This window comes from Astyanax mexicanus, chromosome 1 (assembly GCF_023375975.1).
Source record: "Astyanax mexicanus isolate ESR-SI-001 chromosome 1, AstMex3_surface, whole genome shotgun sequence".
NCBI classification, from domain to species: domain Eukaryota; kingdom Metazoa; phylum Chordata; class Actinopteri; order Characiformes; family Acestrorhamphidae; genus Astyanax; species Astyanax mexicanus.
The window spans coordinates 101,282,057-101,303,253 of record NC_064408.1 but is presented as its reverse complement, the minus strand read 5'-3'; the positions used below and the strand labels follow the sequence as shown (position 1 = coordinate 101,303,253).

Here is a 21,197-nt window from a genome sequence, read left to right as displayed (position 1 = left end):
ATAATGCAGCAAAAAATATTGCAGAATATTTAGTGCATGCATATAAACTGCAAACTAAAACAATTATACAGTAAATACACTTAAAGCTTCACAGTAAATAATAGACTACTTTTAAGACAGAACAGCCCTACTATCACGATATGGATTTTTAATATCATGATATTTCTGTGTCACGATATATTGTATACGATATAATATTGCCCACCCCTAGTTTACAATACTTTACAATTTACAATACAATACAATACAATATAATATTTATTTTGATACACATAATTGCAGTCAAAATGCGCCAGAAGAGCACATTTTTAAAAACTGCATTTTAAATGCCATTCCATAGTATTAACAAGTAAAAATAGAGTACAGTGCTATTTATTAAAAATAAAATGCCCATCACCCACTTAAACAGGGCTGATTACACTCTTTTTAATTAAATGTTAAACTTTGTACTCTACTGCTGTTTCAATTGAAAAAGAAAGAAAAGAGTTAGTTTCTAGTCAGAGCAGCCTTTAAGTTAAGTTCTACATTTTCTAAAGTGGAAATGGATCCCCTGACAACTGTGCAACTTGGGGGTTGTCCTGGCAAAGGAGAACCAGAAAGCTGTTGTGTCTCTGAAGCTTCTCTATTTCTGATACACTTTCCCAGCTTACAAAATGCTGGTTTCAGATGAAGAAACCCTTGTTTGTACTTTCACGCTGAACTGTGTGAAAGAAAGTAGACTTGTAAGAACTTCATTGCAGCCAAACATTGATATGAAATACCGCTGCATTGATTTCTGCTGGTTTAGCCTGGGGGGCACTATCTACAAACCTCTGGAATGTAAACATATTCTCTGTAGCGTGAGATAACACAGATCTCACAGGCCAGATGGAAACTCTCAGCCTTGTCCGTCCTGGTACAATACTATAAAACCATGATCGAATGTGACCTGGTATCATCAGCAGTCACTCTCTGAACTGTTACACATTGGAGCTCTTATTTATCAAATATGTTTCTAAATCAGTGCCTAGAAGCTTCTGACCGAGACAACCACCTATACTTAATGCTTGCCCCTGGAAAAAGTCCAGCAAAACCTGAAGGTACTTCAACAGCACATTAGCTAATGAAGTGCGGCTGGAAATATAAACAGATCACACCACTTAGAATTTCTTTTTCCTCCACTCAGATACCACCAATTTATTAAACTTCTACTATTGCTGTCCCACTGTACTGTTTTTTAAAATATAAAATACAATAGATTTTCAGTCTCAGAGCAAATAAAAATCAAATAATGCATTTATTTAATATGTTTAACCTTTTAAAACCTTTTTTTTGTGAACCAGCAGGTTTGTGTCTTTGGTTGGGGTGTAAAGTTTCCAGATGCTCTTTCATTAATCTTGTTACAACCTTGTTATCTATCCTTAAAATTGAACACAAAGATTTTTTTTAGAATGGATTTAGGCTTTTATTGGCATTTAAATCAATGTGAATAATCACAGTATTTATGTAGAATAGCATAACAAGTAATAGTGGTTGGTGTTGCTATTCTCTCAGCCTCTTTTTGACATGGTTTGCTAGCTGAGGGGGTTGTAACTGGCTGTTAGCATTTAGCTTTGTTGGCTTCTCTGCAGTCAGTTTTTTTCTCTTGTTCAGTCAGCCTAGCTTAATATTATAAAAATTCCCTATTTTTTCGCTGCCTCCCTGGCTTCTTGTGACGTGTGGGTTTCCTCATGTGCTAATACACACAGGTGTATTTCCTCCTCTTAGCCCTTTTCCTCCTACGGTAGGCCTAGCTTTAGCTTTTAGCCTTTTTGGCATTGCTTCCATTTTCTCGTCAAGCAGAGTTTGTGATAAGCCCTAAAGGTTTTGGCTAGTTTGTGCTGGTTGTTTGTAGGCCTGTCACAATAACTAGATTTCTTTGGATGAGATATTGTCCCAGAAATTATTGCGATAGACATTATTATTGTCATTTTAATACTGTTGTAAACCAGAGATTTAGTGATAATACTGTAGCATAATAATGCTTTTACAGATTGATTTAGTTCATTAGTAATGAACTTTGATTATTAATATTATTAAGACTTTGCAAATGGCATCTAACAATATTTCAGTATCTTAAACAAATAAAACAAATTAAATAAAACATATTTTAATCAAAGACATATTGGCAAATTCATAGTAAGCAGAACAGGTAATATTGATGTGATATTGTGTGATAAGCTGATAATGTAATTATTGTGAAAGGCCTAGATGTATGCAAATTTTAGTAGAAAGCTTTTATCTATATTTACACAATACACATGTTTACACAACAAACGTCCTTTTTAACTCACTCACTATACACTGCACATTGTTTTCTATGTGGTGCAATAAGTGGAAAATTAGCATGGAGTGACTGAAACATGTATTGTTGGGATTTTAAACAGCATTACACCATGATCTGTCATCTGTGTTTTGAATACAAACAGTAAAAGGCCCTGTAGTTCAGAGATCTCTCACAATTTTATCACTGGGAGAAATACGTTTTCAGGATGAGGCTAGATAAAATAAAAAGGAAAAAAAAATTGTATAGGTTTTTTATTTATTTTTTTAGCAAGTTGGCATAGAGAGGAATCACAATAAAAACAAATATGTTATAAAAACATATATCATATAAAGAGTAGTGATGTCTTGATCCAGTTATTTTGCCCAGATTTGATTTATACCTCTTATTACTGAGTAATAGCCAATACTAATCTGATGTTTGTATAAGTAAAACAGCCACACAGTTTAGATAACATGGTGCTGCTGATTAATACTGAAGTAAAATCACTTTATTTTTAGTAACAGTTTATGTAATGAGACATTCTGCCTTGATTACTGTATGTATTTTTAGTGACATGTTTACTTCACAGTAGTAAAGTACTGTTTTGTAGTACCATATGTTTAATCTCTAAGAATCACATAAAATATGCCTGGTTTAGCCCGGATCCTGAAACATGGGCCTGGACCAGAACATCCCTAATAAAAATATGATTCATAGTACAGTTATAATATAGCAGTTGTTATTTTATAATGCATTATGTGGGACGGAGTTCAGTGTTATAAAGATGCCCACAGTATTCTCAGAAATGTGGTCAGATGCTGGTATTTTATTGTGAATATATTCCTACATGCTCCAGTGTAGGAATCTAAGAAATAAAGGTATGTAAAATTATCACAATATTTGGTTTTGCAGTACAGTATCCATTTTCAAAAACAAGATTTGATTTAAACTATAACAAAAAATGCCAGTTTATTGTGATATATTTAATACATTGTGATGTGTATCATATCTCCAAGTTCTTGTTCTTGGCAATATACAGCCCTACCCCTGTGCGCTTTCTTTTATCTATAGACCCACCAGCAGTCTAAATCATACACAGGCCAGTAATCTTGTAATTAAAATATATACGCTGGAAAAATTAAAAGACCACTTCAGTTTCTGAATCAGTTTCTCTGATTTTGCTGTTTATAGGTATTTGTTTGAGTAAAATGAATGAGTTTATATTCATGAAGTTCAGAAATTAATATCTGGTGGAATAACCCTGTTTTAATCACAGTTTTCATGCATCTAGGCATGTTTTCCTTCACCAGTCTTACACACTGCTCTTGGATAACTTTAAGCCTTTACTCCTAGTGCAAAAATTCTAAGCAGTTCAGTTTGGTTTGATGGCTTGTGATCATCCATCTTCCTCCTAATTAAATTCCAGAGGTTTTCGATTTGTTAAAATCAAATAATGTATATATTTTTAAGTGGTCTCTTATTTTTTTCCCAGAGCTATATATATATATAAGCTCACTCTGCAGAAGTGTGTGCTCTCTGTTTAACATTATGGGGCTGATGATTCATCACTGTTTTCAGCATTTGAAGGTGATGTTAGGATATCCAGTTTTTACAGTATTTTTAGTAAACTGACTGAAGCTAAAGTCATGAAGCTTTGAGATCTGCAGCACAGGGCTTCCTCTCTAGCCTTTTGCAACCAAGATGAAAGTTTGAACAAAAGGCGAGCTGGACCAGAAGCCTTTCGCTACCAGCTTGTGAGCGCGAGTATAACTTTAGGTTTTGTTGTCATGGTGACACTCCATTCATCTTGGTTATAACTCCCACTGCATTACTGGGAGTAATTGGCTGGAAGTGCAGTTCCTCTGCATATCGTTGTTCCTCTGTTTCTCATCCATATTGCCTCTGAGAATATATCTTACAGACTTATTTTTTAACTAAGCTCTGTAGGAACACTATTGATAAAATTAATCTGTCACAGTATTTTGAGATAATTTAACTTTGCATGTGCAAATACTGGTGTGTTATGCTAACGATTTTTTTATTCTGTTTACATTAAAAGTAAATCACATGTAAAAAGCATTATTGAGGTGTTGGATGAATACCACCTCTTATCTCCAGCTCTCCACTCTTCTAAAAGGATTGGATGGAGCACTATTATTCAAAGAAACACAATTCCACTGATCCATCTCAGTTCTGGGGTCTTTATCCCTCTCCAGCCCATGCCTGGCATTAGACATGGTGCCTGTAGCTTCATGTTTATCTGCTCCAGAGATTCCTATTCTGTTCTAATACTTTCTTCAGGAATGTAACCAATACATAAAACTTAAATAAGTCCTAAAATTTTGCATTGTCAGATTTTAATGCTTAAAGCTACGCATCCTCAGTACTGCTGTTGTAAACACTTGATATTAGCTTCCTCTCCTCCACTGTGGTTTTGCACCCTTCATCAGCAGCATTAGAGAAGTGAAAGGATACTTTGTATATTTATCTACACCAGTCAGTATCACTTGCACAATAGTTCAGTAGCTATTGTCTGACTCTCAGCTCTGGCTTAATTAACCTGCACTCTGTTCATACTGAGACTAATTCAACATGGCTTTTTTGAAGCATTGCACTGACCTCATTATCTCTGTGGAAAAGCGCACCTCTGGCTCTGCCAGGCTGAGTGTGTTCAGTCAGTGCTTTTGTGCTGCAGACTCACCTGAAGAGCCCCAGAGCTCTAAAAGCTCTAAATCAAACACAACCCAGTTCTGAGGTTATAATCTCATAGGTCTGCATCATGGTGAATATTACAGAGAAAACACGCTCAGGGTCAGGTTTGGATTAAAGTGAGACATTCTGCTTCTCTGCTATTCATCAAATCAGATTCAAGCTGCAGCTTAATACTACCTCTGTGTGTAAAGTGTACAGATGTGCTCTTTTTTTTTTGTTTTGTGTGTATTTTAGCGTCATAAAGCCATTGTTCCACTTGCTCATTGCCGTTAGTGGAGGGACCCTCTGATCTTTGCTCACGTGCTCTGCAATGTCACAGACTGGAATCAGTCACATGCAGTAAAAAAATAGAAGCATTTTAATATGTAGGGCTGCAACAATTAGTCGATATAATCGACAATGTTGATTATTTAAATTTGTCGACTATAAATGTCATTGTCAACTAATCGTTAATTTGTAAAAGTTCTGCAGTACACAAAGTACTGGGGACAAAAGCGTAAAGGGAGATGGGTTAATGGTTTGCTCACACAGTTTACAATCAACTTAGTTTGTGGCTCTAGAAGTGCCCAAACACAACAGATTACATATTTAATCACTAAATATCAGTACTTTTTACGTTGAAACAACATTCAGATATTTAAATGCAATTTAAATGCCATGTTCTGCTGTTTCTATCGTTTTTAGAGATGGCAGAAATAATCGGTGACTAATCGACTAATCGTAAAATAATCGTCAGATTAGTCGACTACCAAAATAATCATTAGTTGCAGCCCTAATGTAGGGCCAAACTGAAAGATGTAGTTATGGTAAAAGCACAAAAGGGCATGACAAAAATCAGAGCAGACAGACAAAATATGGTACAAGCACAAAATAAACACAGAAATAACTCTTAAGGATGCAGTTGAAAAACAGTGGCAACAGGCTTGACCCCTGTATATATGATGTGGATGCTGGCCAGTTGCCAGCATGTCCTTAAAAGTAATTAAGCACAACTAAGTCCAAAGCACACTGACAAAAATAAATAAATAAAAAAACACACAGACAAACAAGCAGGCATTCAGTTGGTGTACTATTACTGAGCTGGATTAGTAAAACACTCTAAAATGTTCTCATTCTCACTGTTTCCAGAAAGTTCTGTACTTTTTTATCATAATTTATTATGGCCACATAAGGAATTACAGGATATTGCTATAAAGATTTTGCTATAAGGATTAGTTTAATTACAGTTGGTGTTTTGTTCATTTGTTCTACCTTGTCAAAGGGTGTTACTGTAGTGGATAGGTTCTTTGTTCAAAAATGTAAAAACTAGAAGGAAATGAGTAAAAAGCACCATATCAGAAAATGCTTCCAGCAGAGGCGTAGACAGGATGTTTACTGTATTAGAGAGTAAAGATAAGCTAATTAAAGTGATAAGAAGTTGTTTGGTTGTTCTTTTTCCTAAATTTGATTTGCTGTGTTTGCACACATTTGGAACATTGAGGCAAAAACAGCAGTAAGCTCAGAATTTTAAATGCACCCAAATGCATCTGCAGAGCACATATCTGAGGGTAGCATAATTTGAAAAACGGCACTATAAAAATTCCTTCTCAGTAACCTGTTGTTCACACATATGGAAGAGTCTAATGAGGTTTTGTGGTGATTCTACAAACTTCACATGCTAATACTTCTCATTTCTTCACATAAAGTATTATTTATTATAAAAAACATTTTAAAGCATTTTAAAATGAACTTTGCTTTGCAGGCTTACCTTTTTTTAATACGGTGCAGTTCTCTTTATTATTTGCATTTACATTTTTGCATTTCTTAGCTTATGTTGTTGCAATTGTGTAGTATAAATGTATTTAAAGTAATGAAAGGTCATGCATTTCATTACATAGCAGTTTTTGATGCAAACACACAATAATGTTGTTGCAGGCCATTTTGAATAACTGGTTCTTAAAATGTCCACATTCAGTGACCAGTGTGTAGAGAATGACAGAACACTGCTTAGGGACTTAGGGTGTTTTTGATTGCAGAATGTTTGGTCGGATATTGCAGAGTGTTCTTGTCAGTGTGGTCTGTCTATTAAGTTCAAAGTTGCTTTCGTTTTGCTTTAATGGTCAATTGATGCAATGTCTTAGGTTGTATTATTTACACTGAGATGGTTTGACCCAGACAGATTCTCTGAGAGTTCTAAACTAACAGTACACTCACTGTAAAATGTGGTTCATCTGTTTTAACCTAAAAAACATTTCTTCATATGGTAACAGAGGGTTATTCAGCTCAAATAAAAACTTCCATTAAACCACATCTATTCACTTGCTTGTTACCACATGAATTTTTTTTTTATTTTATTTCAAAATTTCTCCCCAATTCGAAAAGCCAACTACCCAGTGCCCATTCATATGAGCTACACTAGTAATCACTAATAATGCCCCCGAACAGACACTAGGAGGGAGAAGGCTGGCACATGCCTCCTCCAACCCATGTGATGTCAGCCACCCTCTTTTTTCAAACTGCCACTGATTCAGCATTCCTTTTTGGAGGAAAGTGCAGTGACCCAGCTCTGATACTTCAGCTAATAGACACCTGTGCCAGCCAGCGTCACACTTAGAGAGATGTGGTTATCCACCAGTTGTGTTCTCTCAGACTGCAGCTGCTCTTGTGCTGCTCGTGCTCAAGCAGAATGAGCTGATGATCCGTGACAGGATCCTAGTAACAACCTTTTTTTTCTGTTAACTAAAATAGCTATAGAAATGGTTATTATATTAAAGGAGAACTCTAAATTTACTTTTGGTGTAGTAAAAAATGTTAAATTGTTGAGTAACCCACCTTTGTTCTCCCGCAGCTTTCAGAGATCCAGCAATTTTTTTTACAGTTTGTCCAAACATGCTTTAGGATGCATGATATGGGGCATATTTTGCCCCTGCAGAAAAATCGCTTATCCAGGCTCAAAGTAGCTTCAATTTTATTGTTACTTTAAGATGTCTCCGCCCGAAGATTAGGTTACACTATGGGTTGTGAACAGTGCTTTTTAATAAACTTCTTGTGCATTTTTAAAGTTATTAATGCCTCAGTTTTAAATGTCAGGTCTCTCCAGATTCTACCAATGAGGTGTGGGTCTACTTTGAGTCTCGATAACAGTGGAAAAAGCGATTTATCTGCAGGCACAAAATATGCCCATATCATCCATTCTAAAGCATGTTTGGACAAACTGTAAAATAAATGACTGGATATCGGAAAGCTGCTTGAGAACAGAGCTGTGCTGTACAACAAAGGTTAGTACTTTATCATGTAGAACTACACCTAAAGTCAATTTTACACCGGCGTTTTCCTTTAAATAACCTATATTATATTAGTGTTAAAATTGGTTTTATCTTTTTCTGTTTAAAACTCTTTCTCCAATAGCTTTAAAATAACAACCCCTTCCTCATACGCAAGAAGGAGAATAAGAATAATGCTGTAAAAAAAGAAGAAGGAGAAAAGGGTTTGCAAACTGTGTGTTAAGCAAGCACATTTAAAGTCGTTTTAACACTTGTACATTTCTCATTAGCAGGAAGCTCGAGAGCAGTGTGTGTAAAATTTCAGAGGTGTCAAAGTTGACCCGCTGCCTGAACGCTTTGTGTGGTTGCAGTGTTGTGTAGGGTTAGGTTTATACTGCTAAGTTGTTGTAAGTGCAGAATGTTCTGGTCAGTTTGACTTAAATGAAAGCTGACTCAGATTAGCCTGAGGCAGTAGCTAGTCTTTTTTTCAGCATGTCCTTGTGACCTCATGAGGGTGTGCTGTGACCCACATTCAGGTCATGACCCACAGGTTTCTTTAACACTGCTGCAGGGTAAAGGCTTTTTTAGATTATACAGTATATTGTGCAGAGTGGCATCAGAATGTCAGCAAAATGGGACAAAATGGTAGAAAACACTGGAGGATTAGTTGTGATTTTAAGCACAAATAGCATTTCAGTAACATGTTTTTAAATTGATAAATTTAGCCTCATGATTGGCACTCGTATTCACATTGTGACACCGGGAACCTAATGAGAAATACCGTGGTAGCAGTCCACAATGAATTTCACTATCTTTTCTATATTGGTTTTAAACATATTTGTTGTCAGCTGATTGTATAATTTATTTAAAAGGCTTTGCCAGTCATTTATTATAAAATAATAAAAATTATATAGATTGAGGAAGGATGCAGCTATATCTGGATACTTTTTTGTTGCTGCTGCTTTTGACAGTTAATGTATTATATGTTCAATACCACATTTATACTGTGTTTAACCACATCTTTTGTTTTTTAATAATACTTGAGGGTCAATGAAGGGTCACAGTCACAAATAACAGCACATACGACACTAATAAATATTGTTACATTTTTAAAACATGATATCTCAAGTAATTATTTGTCTAGTTTAGACATTATTAAACATTTTATATATATATATATATATATATATATATATATATATATATATATATATATATATATATATATATATATAAAACTTAGTTTTAATTCTTAAGGATGTTGTAAATAATAATGAATTTTAAAAATAATAATAATTTCTTAACTATCATAAGCCTGCTTCTGTTTTTTTATTTTTTATTTTATCTGTTCTGTGTGCACCTTGAATGTGTTTTTTCTTTGACCAGAGGAGGATGGGCCACACCTTGTGTGTCTTGGCTCTTCCAAAGCATTATTCTTTTAACTTGAATGTTTTCCTTTCTTGCCACTGCTGCCTTTACTTTGCTCTCTGGTGGTTTTATGGTTTGTTGATCTTTGAGCTTAGTACTCTGTTACTGTAAGACTGCAAAGCTGCTTTGCGACATCTATTGTAAAACATTCTAACCAAATACATTTTATTGGATTTAACCTGCATTGTTATGTGTTTTGACCTTATCTAGATGTAATTTGCTGTGAAGCTTAAGATGCACTAAATGACCAGTAATAAATGGAGGCTTGGTCACACAGTGAGAAATATTTATTGCTCCTTTAACCTTTTCTGTTGACTTCTGCAGTCCATAGTGCGGTTTAAGATAATTTGGTTTTAAAATAAGTATTAAAACTTATTTTGTCTCCATTTTTCACTTTTTGTCATATTAAATCTTGCTGTTCATCTTTACAATGTGGTAAAAGTCATGTTGTTATTAGGATGTTATTAGTTATGTTGACTTCAAATTAAAAGTATTTTTTTTCCTTCTCCTGTAAAATTGCCATTTGGTAGATATAAATAGAAACATGAGAACTAGATCACATTAAAACTAGATCACATTGAGATGAATAAAGGCTACATGCACAACTAAACAAGTGAAAAACAGAAGATTGTGTCAGGCATTGTGCCAGTCATTTTAACAAAAAATAAGTATAAGCTGCCTGTTGTAAAACTGAACAGACTGTAGTTCAACCAAATTCCTAACATACATTTCTAACATTTTTCTGCAGAGTTCAGTATCTTCAAACAGGTCTTTTTATAAGCTCTCCTGTCAGAGAATATAACAGAGACTCAAGAGCCTCCCTCAAAACAGCTGTGATTAGCTTCCTCTCATCTTTTGCCAAGTGGTTATGAGATGAAATATTAAACCAGTTGCAGAAGGAGGTACAGGAAAAGCTCCTTAAAACTGCCTTAAAGCTACGGTTTGTCCAAATTCAATATACATTCTCTTACATTCATAACATTTGGATGATGCTCTTATGTAGAGTGCTGTAGGCTGGAGATACACTTGTTGTTCACATGCATGAGGGTTGCCACATCCTGTGAATTTAAAGCTATGTGTGTGTGTGATGCAGTACACATCACAACTCTAGGGGCATTGCAGGCACTCAGCAGGAACAAAATCGCAGAAATTTTGAAGAAAGCTGTGTGACCAAGTTCACAGTTACTCTCATCTGTATGATGTGTCCTTGCTCCTATGTCAAATGATCACCTCTAGTTGAGGGCTCCAGTTATACACCTAGCTTATAGGCAAGAGTGGGAATGGTTACTTTTACATAGGAGTCTTTGCAGAGGACTTTTAGGCTACTGTTACACATCTGGTATAGGCCCAAATCCAATTGTGCCAACAATTTTTATTTTTTTTTATTTGACTGAACAGTTCACTCTCCTCCTTGATGCACATGAAAAAAGGAACAGTGCTTTATGTTAAGTTTCGGTTTTACCTTTGTCATCATCATAGGAGCTATCAAGGATTTGCAGTGGCTGATAACTGACTTATCATAGGTGGCACATTTTGGTGGCACATTTTTGGTTGCAGGCACTTTTTAGCATTTTTTGAGCACTGCAGCCACAAACTCATGAGGTGGTGTTTGGATGTTTCTTTAGAAACACTGAGTAGTATGAGATATGTGAATTTTATGTCTGAACAGAGACATCACCACAAAGAGGTCTGTTTCCTCACTATCCCGTCACTGAAAGCCTTCCTTACTGCTGTCATCCTTGTTTCCATCTCTTCACCTACATTTTTTACTGAATATGTATACGATTTTAAAGCCACATATAAAAGTGTGTTTATATAATGTATTAACAAATTGCACAAATAAATTATTAATAGCATAGTGAAATTGTGCATAAGTATTATAGTTATTCAAAATGGTTTGGTGTGAAACACACTGTTCTAGAGAAGCTGCCATTTCAGGGTTATAGCAGTAGTGATTGAAAACAGATGTCTGGAAGGTTTCTGCCTGAAAAATCTGCATCATAAAGTCATGAGACAATGTTTTATGATACTTTAAGAACAAGCTTTTGGCAGGATACTTGGTTGAGTTTCCTCCACCCTGGAGACTTTAGTGCAGTGGTACATGCAGAGCTATTAAAAGTAAAATCTTTCCCCAAAGAATATTTTAAGATTAACCATTACTTTACTGTTTTACTCAGTTTAGAATGTGTAGGTTCAGTGGCCATTTCTGTTATTCCATTCATACAAACACATGTTCCTACAATGTATGAAGTAGCTTTTAATTTAACACTTTTAATTTGCTTTATTGCTTTACATTTATTATAAATTACATATTCTAAATAACAATTACTGTCTGATATAAAAATATTGAATGCAGTGTAGGGGTGTGCCATATGCGTGTTGCACGCAATAATCTCCAAATCTTTAAAAGCCAAAATCTTTTAAATATCGTTATAGCAAAAAGTACCTTGAACTATTGTACTATTTTAGGGCCATGTAGGCCATTAATTTACAGATTTATTTGCTGTTTGTAGCAAAATTAAAATTCACACTGTTCTCATTTCCCATTGAATATCTAATAGAGACCAATTATGTCTGTCCAATATCATTTATTTTACTTTTATTTTTAGTATCATGACCTGTTGAATCATTGACTTCTGTTACAATCTGGTGAAAATCTCAATTAGGGGTGTGCCATATCATATTTTATGCAATAATATCACAAAATAAACAAAATAAAACTAAATATTTATTTTGTTGCAGTGGTGTGTTCTTTAAAGATTTTTTTTATTCAATATTTTGTTATTTTGAAAAAATACCCTGAAATATATTATTTTACCCCCAATTTGGTGTGTACAAAAGAAACAACACATTACATTACATATTAATTCATTTTTAGAAGGTACATGACTTCTGATCTGGCTGTTCAGATTAAATCTCTGCCATTTTTCTGATATGTAGCAGATTTATTTTAATATGAAAAATTAGGCCCAAATCGGAAGTGAAAATGTTTGAAAGTGAATTGCTAGTGTTTTTTTTGCCATTCACACTGCCACTCAAATAACACATCTGTGTTACATATAAAAAAGAGATTGTATGTGGGCCACTAGGAAACTGAACACTTGTCTGCCACATGCAGGCTGGTGTCATTATCCACTACGCTAGACCAATTGCATTTACCATTCACTACTTGTGAACTCTAACAGAGCTGTGGATCCTGTACGAACCTATGTAATATTATATTGACCAAAATTAAGTTAAGGAACTCAGAGAATATGTGTAGTAGCTTTGTGTAACATTGTTTGATACAGTGTGTCACACATGTTTTGTATATAAAAAGAACAATATGTTTAGTGGAAACATTGCTTTAATTGAACTCTACTGAAAGCTAAATCAAACAGGCTTCCTAAAGCTTCCCATGCTCTGTTTCTACTGCAGGACAGCCCTGGCCGGCAGGCTGAGTGTTAGCCATGCTGCGGCCGCAGGAACCCACATCCAGTACCCTGCATCTGGTGGCCACAGACATGACCGAGATCATGGAGAACCTAGACACACGCGAGCTGGACATTGGAGACGGAGAGGAGGTGTTTGATGGACAGGATGCTAATAACTCGGGTAAGAGAGAATGTAGAGCAGGTATGGCCGTATAGGGCCTGGTGAAAGGGATCTAGGTTACGTTTATATTACAAGTCACAGATCTGATCTTTTGAGAAATTAATGAATACTAATATCGTTTTCATAGAGCAACAACTGTTAATTCCATATTAACACTAAATTACTAGAAATACTATATTCCCAGTAACAGATTAAATTATTATTTTTTTACTTTGACTAGATAGGGTTTTTATAATGGATGATGTCCAGCTAGTAATTAGCTTCAGTGTTTGAACACCTCTCATTTAGATGCGTTCTTTGAATTTATTTATTTATTTAATTTTTTTTCAGAACCAAAATACAGCAGTTAAGAATTAGCAAATAAACTGTAATTATTATAAGTGTGGTCTGTGTAGATTATATGAAGTTAAAATTCTAATTTAAGTAGGGGTTTCATAACTATAAAAAAGCTCAAAAAGGTCATTATCTTTTAAACATACCTGTCAAACACTGTTCAGGCATAGATATAGGCAGCCAAGTGAACTGAGTTCCTGGTGTTTAGAGATGGTGTGACTGCTGACTTTTAATTAGCAGGCTGATTTATGAAGTATATAGAGCTATACTTTCTACTCAGATTTAGTTGAATGCTGCAATAACGACAGGAGGCTGCTTTATAGTACAAATGAATTATGAGCACAAATCTATGATCATTATTATTTAGATTTGAGCAGGTAAGCTGGTAAAATAGTCAGACTGTTTGATTGCTCCTGATACACCTGGATACTCAGTAAATACTACAGGTACAGCTTCTGCGAGCTAGAGATGAGCAAGAATGTGGACTGTCTTGCTTTCATTCTAAAAATTCAGTTCTCTAAGTAGGTGTGTGTTACAGCTGAGAACTTTCAAACTCAAGCCTACACAATACACCCTTTAGTAATTATAATTTTGATTATTATATTTGATTATTGCAGATATTTAAATATAATTTTGAATGCAAGTTCTGCAACAATACTGAAACAGTACTGTAACACTGTGTTTAAATAAACATTTGCTTAAGCTTTTATATCTCTGTAGTCATTAGTTCTCGATTGCTCTGTTGCAGATTCCCGTATCCGTTTCTCCGCTGTTTATCAGACAACAGGCTTCAAAGAGCCGGGCGCTCGAGTTTTCCTCACATCTTTTCCCATCACTGCCAAAATTCTGGAGGTGGAGCGTTTCGCCTCTGCACAGGATCGCTTCAACATCACCAACCAGAGGAGTGTCTCTAAGGTCAGTGGCCTTGTACATCACACATAGACACATATGATGTCAGCGTTGCAACAGGGGTGTGTATTTGACCATATTGTACCTAAATTAGCATTAGCATTATACCATTCATTATCGTATCATTTCTAAATGTTTTTAACGTAGGATATGAGTATTGGTTTCCCCCAAGACTCATATTCTCCAGCTTTGAGTGAGATTTATCCTGTACCTGTTGCCTTATTAGTGATTTCTGTAAAGCTGCTTTTCCAGAACATCAGTTCTGAAAGAAATTAGATTAGATTAGATTACATTAAATTGGAATTCCTTTTATTTTTCAAATATTCTGCACAATTAAATTGTTTATATGTAATATTAGTCAGTCATTCAGAGAATGAAACGCACTGTCCTAGAGAAACTGCTGTTTTATAATCACTGTATTAGTGATTAAAACTAAATGTCATAAGGTCTAAAAGCTACATCACAAAAAAGCTGAAAGTGTTGTGGATATACTGCCTTAGGCCTGAGATGTTGCTTTGGAAACTGTGGTGGAGTATTACATTCAGGGCTATAAAGTAAAATCTATCCCTAAAGAAACATATTAAGATTAACCATTATTTTACTGTTTCTTTTAGTTTGGGATACAAATTCAGGTTAAGTGACCATTTTAGAGAGTAAACAAAATAGCTATTTTAGCTTGAGTCACTTTTTTAAAAACAAGACTTAAAATCACATTAGTCCGAATGACTATTCTATTCCTTTTTTGCAGACACAAAATTTTTACAATGCATAAAATAGCTGACTTTTTTAATTTGCCTCACACAAGTTATATATTGTGCACATAAAATAGTGTTGATAACTATTCTAAAGCATAATTACTGCCTTTTATGTATTTTAGCATATAAAATTATAAAATGTGTAATTGTAAATGTAATTGATTACATATTTCTTGGGTGCACATAAAAAAAAAATGAAATGTGGCCAAAAAAAGATTTGGATTTGTTTCCTGTACAGGATTTTCACCATAAAAAAAGAACAAATTGTGTCATTAGACCTTTTGACAAGCCCCTGCTGAGTTGTTCCTTACAAAATTAGCAATTCTTTTAAATCAGTCCATTAATCATAGCCCACATATATAGATCTACAATGAATTGAATGTCAGAATGTAGGAGCTGTTAATGTGAAGCTGGGAGTTCTAGGCTTAACGCTGCTGACGCCACACCGTCCCCCGCCTGCAGCACACATTATGCAAGCGAAGGTGTCTGGACCTCCGAAGTGTGAGCTGTTGCCCAGCTCGCAGCCATATAAATAATCATATCAGATTTTTTATGATTAGATCAGGCTGCAGTAGATTTTAATTTTTTTTATAACATGTGGCACAAGTCTGCCGTTGCCTAAAACCCCATTTAGTGCAGTAGGATGTTCATAGCTGCAGATAATTGGGATGCTTTTCCTCCACAGGGAATGAGAATCTCTGTAGGATCAAAGAAAAAAAAAGCCGGAGGCAAAATTTTGCCAGCAGAAATAAAAAAAAAATCATCTTTCAGTTTGTTAAAAGTCAGCTATTTTGATGTCTGCACAGAAGACATGCTATTTTGATTGGGGGAAAATGCCCACCAGATGTAGTTTTACACACCAATTTACAACCATGATTTGGCCTTGGACTAAAACTATTTTTTCTATTACGGTGTGTTGGTATTATGGTGTGAATGATTTGATGAGCTCTGCTCTGACTGACTGCTTTACTGCTCACACAGAAGCAGCATAGCATAGCCAAAAATGTTATTAATGAGGAGACCAGCCACTGGTTAAATATGAATGGGAGTTCTCGTTACGCTCATCATGGCATCTGTTTGCAGACAAACAACAAAAAGAACCAATCAGCTTGCTGCTAGTGCAGTGAGGAGAGTCTGTGGGTGGAGGGTAGAGGCTGTGACTGGAGGTCATTGCAAAAATAGCCACTGACTTAATAGGCATGCCTATAAATATAGCTTTGTTTTTAGTCCTGATTCAAAAACATTTTAATTACTCTTTTGAAAATCTGACTAAAAAGTTCTTACTGAAAAGTGCTGAAATCCTCACCTGCAGTGTGCGATTAGCTTGCTTACGAGATGTAAAGGCCAGTCGCTACAGTAAGCTACAGTCTCAGCTTGCATTGTGTAGTAATGTTGTGCTGCTTGTCCTTTTTACTAATGAACATCTTAAGGAACAGCTGTCCCAGAAAGCAAAGTGCAAGTATCAAAAATACCATATTATCTGTGCTTATGCTGGAATTTCTTTCGAATAATGAGACAGCTTTTATTTATTTATTTATATTCATTTGTCATTTCTGTGAAGCAAACACTCATTATTCATCTTTGCCAAGGTACACTTCCTTTCCAAGGCATTTTTTAAAATGTAAATTTAAAATGCAATTCTCAACAATATTTAAAGTGTTCTTGTTAAGCCAGTGTCAGTATTGTGGGAATACAAAGGCTATATACAGTAGGTGCACTGTGCTCACATTTGCAAGTGAAAAGGATTTCTGAGAATTTTGGTTGGGGGGGGGTGGTTTGGGACATTTTTATGAATGAATTGCTGTAGTAGACGTAATGATATCACACACAGGCTTGCTGAGAACTGAATTAATTTGCCTTGTGTGTGGTTCTAAAGGTTCTACATAACATTATCAGTGTTGCATTCTCACCTTCTAAATAAGCAGTTTAAATGAGCCAATTTACAAAAATGGGTACCACTTTAAAATAAGACTACCCTTATAAAAGGTATTAGGTTGTAAATACCTTAAAAATCATTAATTATCAGTTATAACACATACACAGAAAGGGCAATAATGACCTGTTGTTTATAAATGACTAAAAGAGTTAGTGGTAGAATGATTAAACTTGGGAGTTAAATGGTTAAACTGATGGAGAACACGGAGATGGAGAAGACAAAGTAAGTTGAGTATCTGACAAGATCTGAAGTTTGACAATATAGATGGCTGTGGGTTCACTATTTGACAAACAACAGGTCATGTGTTATAACTGATTATTAATGATTTTTAAGGCATTTACAACCTAATTAGTAACCATTAATAAACTAATTGTAAACCATTTATAAACACTTTATAAAGGTAGTCTTATTTTAAAGAGGTACCCAATTATGCATTGAACATGTAATGAAAAAATGGACATTTAGTACTTAATAAGCAGAACACTAATCTGTTTTAGCTATTTTTAGGTTTAATAAACTTGAAACTTTAAGGTAGTATAAACACTTAATTTCTAAAATTGAAAGAATTTTGTTTACTGTGTACTTGCTTTCAGCCTTTCAGCACTGACAGAATTTGGCAACAAGCCCGTCTTCATTTTCCTTTTGTTTGTTTTTTCTTTATCAATGTAATCTATGTAAAGTTGTACGCTTTAAGCCAGAGTCACTGACTGCATCATGTCTGCATGCTTACGGTGTACAAAAACACAGATCATGCCAAGTAAAATATGCAAAGTCATTTTTTGCTGCTTGTCTAAAAGAGTGTAATACAAGGTGTAATACATAATAATATTTTAGGATAGTGGTTAGAGGTGTGTCATATCATATTGTACTAAAAAAAAAAATTAAAATGCCATATCATGATATGGAGCAAAATTCTTAAAGGCAGTCTGTTTTGTATTTGTTTTGCTATTTACTGCATTTACTTTTATTGTTATGCATGCATTAAATACGCTGCACTGTAGAACGTTTTGTTTGTTTGTTTAGTTCTTTATTGTGTTACTCTTATAATTTTGGTACCCTACTGTTTAAGAAATAAACAAATGTTTATCTTTTTTTCCTATAAAATTTATGAAACTGTTATTTTCAAACTAAATAAAACTTTAATATTTTTATTGCAGTAGTATGTTATTGAAATTAATTGTACATCATAGTTGTAAATATTGGCAATTATATTGTTCCCACTAAAAAAAATACCCTGTAATATTCATATATTATTTTAGGGCAGTATTGGTTAGTAGTGATAGGGCTGAAAAGTGGCATTGTGCCATGCTGTGCTATTCTTAGTACAAGCTTGTGTTAACCCTTTACAACTGTATATTGACTGTGCAAATTAGGCTAAGTTACTCCAATGCAAACATATAGCACAATATAGCATATAGCATTTATTTAAAATAAGACAGTAATGTGGTCTACACATTTTCATTTTGGGTTTTCTGAAGGATTAAAAGTTTATATACAGATTAGAAATATATATACAGTTTATTAGAGTGTGTGTAAACCTCCAACCACATCGGTACGACTAATAGCAGTAGTGCTTAAATGGTATAAAACTGTTCCCTTACAATCTGAACACAATCTGGACAAAACATATTATTATCATGTAGTTATTTATTTCCACAAATACTTTGAAAGAAAAGTGAGCTGCTCGTCGTTTCGACCCGCCCACTCCTACTCTTATTCTTGATTCAATCTGCTCTTTAATGGTTTCAAATGCAGCACTGCTTTACAGTTGAGGTTATTGCTGAGGTTGATGAGGTTTATGATTATAGCGATGAGAAATATCAAAGGTAGTACAGTAGACCAAAACAGCATGGTAGTGACAAAGCCAACACAATCTGATAACAGAAAGACTTCCTTGATTTGACCTCTCGACAGCATAACCTGCCATTTAGAAAAAAAGCTGTTGTATATTTAAGTATAACACCCATTTAACAGGACATTCTTACCTCACATTTACCTCACATTCTTACCACACATTTTTGGTGGTAAGTTGTCAGTTACGTCAGCCTTGCAGGAAGGGTTTTTTAAAGTGAGCAATGCGTGTAATGTTGTAATGTGTTGTGGTATTCCAGGAGTGTTTGCGCTACATATTTAAGTAACAGCACTCACACACCTTAGCCAGCAGCAGCACTCAATACACAACACAGGACAATCCTATCAGCTTATAAAGTCTAGTCCACTCTGATATGCATTACAATTTTATCACCATAACCTTCTAACCTGTTTAATACTCTCAAATGCAATGTGTGGGCTAATGTGTACACTTTTATATATTATATGCTGTACTATACATGAAGGCAACATTTCAGATACTATTTAAATTTGTGTTGAGGAAAATTACATGGATTAAATTTTTAATAGCAATTTGTGCATTGGTGTTTGTGGTCATACATTTTCAAAAATATTATAGGGCTCTATATATATAGGGCACTAATTAATAATATTAAAATTATAACTAGTATAATCTCATGTGGTGGAACCTTTGGTGTATATAAAACCATGAGTAATTAAGAACAGCACTGAAACCTTTACAGTGAGCTGTGAAGGTGCTCAGACCAAAAACAGACTGAAACAGCTGTATAAACATGGAACAAAGCATGTGATCACAATGAGACAGCACAGTGGAAGCTTGTGAAACCAGAGCCGCTTTGCATATCTAAAAAAAAACAGCAACTTGTTTGATGTGCAGGATTGATACTTCACTGCCCATGATAACTATACAGTGTATGTTAAATATCATAGTATAAATTATCACTGACAGCCAACACGTCTTCATCTCATTTAAAGCAAAATATGTGTTGACGTGTTCCTGAAATGTTCACAGATGGCTTGCTCTCCTTTGCCAGAGACACATAATTAAATGATGGCTGCACTGAACAAGTTAGTGCGACCACAAATCTCCCCATGAGGTTTAAATGGACACTAATGAGGCGTGCAAACAGGGCCCTAAAGTCCCAGTGAGTAACGTCTGAAACTGAGCCACACCACTTGCTCTCACCGCTAATTGATAAATGTGTCAGTTTCACTGTAAAAAGCTTGAGGGCAAGCCCAGTCTCCAGTCTCAGTTATTTAGTGTATTAGACAATCTGTCAAATAGTGAGAAATGCTTCTAAGTATTTTACAAATTGAAAAAAAAAAAGTAATATTATGAATTAAACATGCATAAAAAGCTAATATCCGATATTCCATAAAGTCAAATATTTACGCAATAATGCACAATAGCATGAACCTCAAATGTATTATTGCGATTATTCCACAGTTCCATTATCGCTGTTTATTGAAAGATTTTGAGTTAAAGAGAATGTGAACATATGATCTGTTTGGTTATAAAAAGTCAGCGAGGTAAAGTAGTTCAATTGCTGCTCTGTTTGTAGCTGCGTTGTTTGGCTGGTAAGCTCTGCATCATTGCTAGGTTACCTGTATGTGGCGAAGTAATACATGGAGAGCTTCGGTTCCAGTGCATTACCGGCTGATAACGGCACTCATAAAACGCCTCTTAGCCAATCACATTGCAGGGTCGGAACTAACTGTGGTATGATATGGAATAGTATATTTAAAAAATATCAACAAAATGTAAAAATCTTTAAAAATTTAACAACAGCATAATAAAAATGCATACAGTATTTAAAATGCATATACAAATATAACGGTAAAAATACACATAAATACCTTTACAAATTATATATAATATTTTTTAAATAAACTGTGCTTCTAAATGCACATACATGTAGTATGGTAAAAGGAGAATACACATAGATACAGTATAATAAAAATATATATGGATACATTGTGGTAAAAATATAACATACAATATTACATACAATTACCATTTGTGTAATACTGGATGGTGAAACACACATACAGTATGGTTAAAAATGCAAAAAAAATACTGTGTGTAAAAATGTGTTACATAAATAATACATAATTTTGGTGAAAACATAATTTGAGTACAGTATGGTTCAAAT

At 34.7% G+C, this 21,197-nt stretch overlaps 1 protein-coding gene across 2 annotated transcripts in view; it reads left to right on the top strand.

Moving 5' to 3' along the window:
- Positions 1-21,197, top strand: part of pld1b (phospholipase D1b) — a 71,394-nt gene that overhangs the window by 24,076 nt on the left and 26,121 nt on the right. For both annotated transcript variants that reach the window (XM_007232665.4, XM_007232666.3), the window contains exons 2-3: positions 13,084-13,260; positions 14,342-14,508. In XM_007232665.4, the coding sequence (XP_007232727.3) occupies positions 13,116-13,260; positions 14,342-14,508 (312 nt within the window). In that variant the 5' untranslated portion in view covers positions 13,084-13,115. The remainder of the gene's footprint in view (positions 1-13,083; positions 13,261-14,341; positions 14,509-21,197) is intronic.